We start from the raw sequence: 2,336 nt of genomic DNA on the forward strand, positions 1-2,336 counted from the left end.
CGTGTGATGGAGAGTATTTGAAATTTTATTGTGAGCTCTTAAAGTCAACAGAACTACATGTATATTTCACATTTCATTATTATTAATGACTTGTATTTTTGCAATATCATATTATTGTGTAATATAAACCGTTCGTATTAAGAAAAAACGACTGTATTAAGAAAAAAAAATTTGAATTTCATCAGATTAAAATAATTACAGTAAAAATAATTACTGTTGGTCTAAAAAATCGTGACTTGGGAACTACATAAATTGTACGAACGGAAAACAATCTGCAACATTCTTGCCGAAGCAAATATATCGAAGCAAAGATATCGTATCATATCTTTATTACTTACAAATGAATTGCATTTTTGCAATGTTATCGTGCAAAGTGTTTAAAAACGCTTCTTTGATTTTACAATTCATAGGAAAAATTTTTCTTTATAAAATAAAATAAAATAAAATTAGGAAAAGTAATATATTGTTACTATGTATGTGACTATTTAATTCCAACTTAAACACTCGAACCAGAGATGGAGGAAAAACATATCGATGATAGTAAGTATCTACCGACAAAAATTGTCATGTTATTATCTATATAATTATATATCTATATAATTGTTATATTATCATGAATATTAAAGCTGTAGAATTAAATTATAAAGTAGAGCTAAATTATAAAGTTTAACTCTCGACTACAGCAAAGTTTTGGACTCGAAGCGAAAATTTTTATAATTTATACGAATTTATTTTAAATCATAGGTCAAAAAATTTTGAACCTTGCTCTATCAATTGCCGTACAAGGAATAGTTCATTTGTATTCTGCAATATTTTAACAGGACGCTTTAGAACTTAGATTTAATTTTCATAGTTGTAGGTTAGAATTGAAGAGACATAAAAGATAATAGTTAGATAATAATTAGATAATAATTAGTAATGAAAATACTATACATTTAATAAAAAAAATATGTACACGTAGTGTACGTTGTAATCGTGTCAAATCAAATAAATAAATAGAAAATAAACGAAACATATCATTAAATCCAAATTATAGCATTATATACGGGAAAATTATTTGAAATTAAATATTTACATATAATTGCAGTTCAACCACCGACGGTAGATGAACATTTTGAATTATTATTGAGTGATGATAATTTAATTAACTCAAATTTCATCAGTGTAACGCCCAATAATCTTCCACATTGGTATAATAAAAAATTATTTAAAGAGTAAGTATTCAAAAGAGAAAGTGATATCGAATGTTGAAACTGCAAAGTAATGGATAAGAATGTTAATGTAATGACCCACGATAACTAAAAATTCTTTGTATTAACTATATCCGAAAAAAATCAACTAGTGATGATGAATATAAAATAAATAACATTATTATATATTATTCAAGCATATTATATTTAGCACAATGTTATATTTTTATGACAAATATATATGCAATATCAAATAACGTGGAGAAATTATTTATAAAATTTCTAACAAATTACAGAAATTTCTAAACTATTGTGGACAATAATGGCATTAATAATACATTATAGGCAGTAAAATTTCAATAACATTTATATTAGATGTACACAAATTACATATTTTTATTTCAGAGCTCAAAATTATTATAAGCAAAATTTAATATCAATGATACAAGCGAGTTTTGCTGGACTTATTGCAATAATAGTAGTCCCAGAAACATTAAGAGTAAGAAAATTTATTTTTTATAATTAAATCATTATATAAATATACAAGAAACTGTACATGTATATGCATATAAGTTTGTCAAATAATAAAAATAATTGTATATAATTTCCATTGTATAATGGAAAAGATATTTTCAGGCTTTTTCAATCATATTATTCTAATATTAAGATAGGATATCATACGACGGAATATTTTTAATTATTTTTTTATTATAGAATAGAATTCAATGATTTGAAAAAAAATTAATAAAACATTGTTTATTAATTGATTAAAAATGTGTTTTGTGAATTTTTAATAGGTACTCGTATATACACAAAAAAACAGTATGCCTTGCGTGACTTTTAGCCGATATACTCAAACTCTGTTGCATATATACAAGCTGTACACATGTGATCCAAACGACCCAAACTCTGAGTAAGTTTTTTAACCAGTCTTTTATATTTTGAGACGTTTATGGGTACTTTCTATGAAAATATGTATTTCGCGAATATAAGGCCCTTTACCTTGATGAAGTGAATACAATATAGGATTAGTGCATCCTTTCGATTTGTATTGCTATTTGGGATATAATTCTTTAAAGAATTAAATATTTTTTATTTCTTCAATTCATATATATATAATGTTTATCAATATATATATAAGTGTAT

General features: G+C 24.2%; 1 protein-coding gene across 1 annotated transcript in view; it reads left to right on the forward strand.

The window, feature by feature from the left end:
- Window positions 1-435: 435 nt before the first annotated feature.
- Window positions 436-2,336, forward strand: part of LOC108688793 — a gene marked incomplete at its 3' end in the record, with an annotated part of 3,993 nt that continues 2,092 nt past the window's right edge. The window contains exons 1-4 of the mRNA XM_018195210.1: window positions 436-540; window positions 1,088-1,214; window positions 1,596-1,689; window positions 1,988-2,103. Of these exons, the coding sequence (XP_018050699.1) occupies window positions 516-540; window positions 1,088-1,214; window positions 1,596-1,689; window positions 1,988-2,103 (362 nt within the window). The remainder of the gene's footprint in view (window positions 541-1,087; window positions 1,215-1,595; window positions 1,690-1,987; window positions 2,104-2,336) is intronic.

This window comes from Atta colombica, unplaced genomic scaffold, assembly GCF_001594045.1.
Source record: "Atta colombica isolate Treedump-2 unplaced genomic scaffold, Acol1.0 scaffold239, whole genome shotgun sequence".
Classification (NCBI taxonomy): Eukaryota; Metazoa; Arthropoda; class Insecta; order Hymenoptera; family Formicidae; genus Atta; species Atta colombica.